Here is a 1,999-nt window from a genome sequence, read left to right as displayed (position 1 = left end):
GTAGCTTGTACTATATGGAATTGTTGTGACAATTAAATGTATGATATTTAGTATGCTGTTTAGTGCAGAGCAAACACCAAAGAGATTTTGTGTTTAGTGATCCCTTGTTTGTTATACAGGGAATTTTGTAAATGCAGGAACCATATGTGATTTACCCTGATGACCTTAATATATGTCACATTGAGAGATTATAAAATGGTCAATAAATGAACCTGGAATAAACTAAATAATGGGAGGGTACTCCAGTGGATGGATAGAAAGATAATGACAAGGGAAAAAAGTGAAAGAAAAAAACTCTTTTGGAAACCAGGGGCATCTGTACAAGAAAAGATGTTTCCTAAAAGCTATCTCTGAGTAGATTTCAGCATTATTTGATACTAACACTTGCTCTTTGTAAAAGGTGATATAGATCATGTGTTATGGCCACTAGGAACAAGACAGAAGTAACTGAATTTTTCTTATTGGGCCTGTCCAGCTGGACAGAGATGCAGCCAGTTATTTTTGGGATTGTCCTTGCCATGTACCTGGTGTCACTTATGGGTAACAGCCTATTAGTAATTGTTGCCCTCTCAGACCCCAAGCTTCAGACTCCAATGTATTTTCTGCTCAGTCAGCTTTCCTTTATTGACATGTTTCTGACAACCATCACTGTTCCCCAGATGCTGGTGCACACACTGTCTGTCAATAGAATCATCTCCTTTAATTGCTGCCTAATCCAGCTCTTCTTTTTTATGGCTGTGGGAAGCATGGAAGGCCACTTGCTGGCTGCCATGGCCTATGACCGTTGTGTTGCCATCTGTGACCCATTAAGATACTCTGCCATCATCAGCCGTCACCTCTGTCTACGTATAACCTTGACCTCCTGGGTGGTCGTCAGCCTCAACAGTCTGCTTTATAGTGTGTTGGTCACCCGCTTAACCTTTTGTGGCAACCAGCTCACTCACTTCTTCTGTGACATCACACCCTTGCTAAAACTCTCCTGCACCCGACCAGTGGTCAATGAAATGCTAATATTTACTGAGGGTGTAGCTGTGGTGGTCAGCCCCTTCTTCTTCATTTTAGGTTCATATGCCCGCATTGGTGTTGCCATAGCCCACATGCACTCAGTTGCTGCCCTGCGCAAAGCCCTGTCCACATGTAGCTCCCACATTCTGGTTGTGCTGCTCCTGTATGGCTCTGTGATCCGCATGTATCTCCGGCCATCTTCCAACTATGACTTGGAGCAGGATCGCCAAGTCGCCATCTTTTACACAGTAGTTACTCCTATGCTAAACCCACTGATCTACAGCCTGAGGAACCAAGAGGTTAAGGGAGCTCTGCGAAGGCTTTTCAAGAAACTCTGCATCTCAGGAAACTTCCAACCTGGTTCCCAGGTAAATGGGGGATGGCAGAACATTTCCTGAGCACAAGGAGTGAAGATCTAACTTGAAAATACCTCAAATATATGAGTTACATTCCTAATAACTGGTATCATTCACATTCCTGTGGAATAATCTTCCTTGTTAGCTCCCTCTTGTTTGGATTTGGGAAGAAGTGAGTTCATGAATAAATAGTTCTGGTCACCATTGACTGACCTAGAATCTCATTGTATTGGAACTGAACAGTGTTTTTAGATCTAAATATCTGAACCTCTCATATTTCAGATCTAATATAGGGCATAGGGGGTTGCTAAACCAAATTATTACACATAGTAAGGCATGCAGAACTTTGATCATTTTTTTGTAACAAATATTTTATTTTATTTTATTTTTTTACAAATAGTTTATTGTCAAATTAGTTTCCACAAAACACCCAGTGCTCATTCCCACGAGTGCCCTCCTCCATGCCCACCCCCTCCCCCCACATCCATCAGTCCTCAGTTTTTGTCAGCATTCAAGACTCTTTCATGGTTTCCCTCTCTCCCTTTCCCCCACTATTTTCCCCCTTCTTCTCCCCTGTGGTCCTCTGTTAAGTTCCTCCTAATCCTCCTATACGTGCAAACATATGGTATCTGTCCTTT

The 1,999-nt window shown here is 42.3% G+C and overlaps 1 protein-coding gene across 1 annotated transcript; it reads left to right on the top strand.

Annotated features, from left to right (window-relative positions):
* The first annotated feature begins 419 nt into the window (after positions 1–419).
* On the top strand, positions 420–1,403 carry LOC144235001 (olfactory receptor 1f45-like). The gene has a single exon (XM_077768446.1). The coding sequence runs from the start codon at positions 420–422 to the stop codon at positions 1,401–1,403; it is 984 nt and encodes a 327-aa protein (XP_077624572.1).
* Positions 1,404–1,999: the final 596 nt, after the last annotated feature.

The sequence above is a fragment of the Crocuta crocuta genome, unplaced genomic scaffold (assembly GCF_008692635.1).
Source record: "Crocuta crocuta isolate KB4526 unplaced genomic scaffold, BGI_CrCroc_1.0 scaffold35, whole genome shotgun sequence".
In the NCBI taxonomy this organism is placed as follows: Eukaryota; Metazoa; Chordata; class Mammalia; order Carnivora; family Hyaenidae; genus Crocuta; species Crocuta crocuta.
This window is presented reverse-complemented; position numbering and strand designations above follow the sequence as displayed.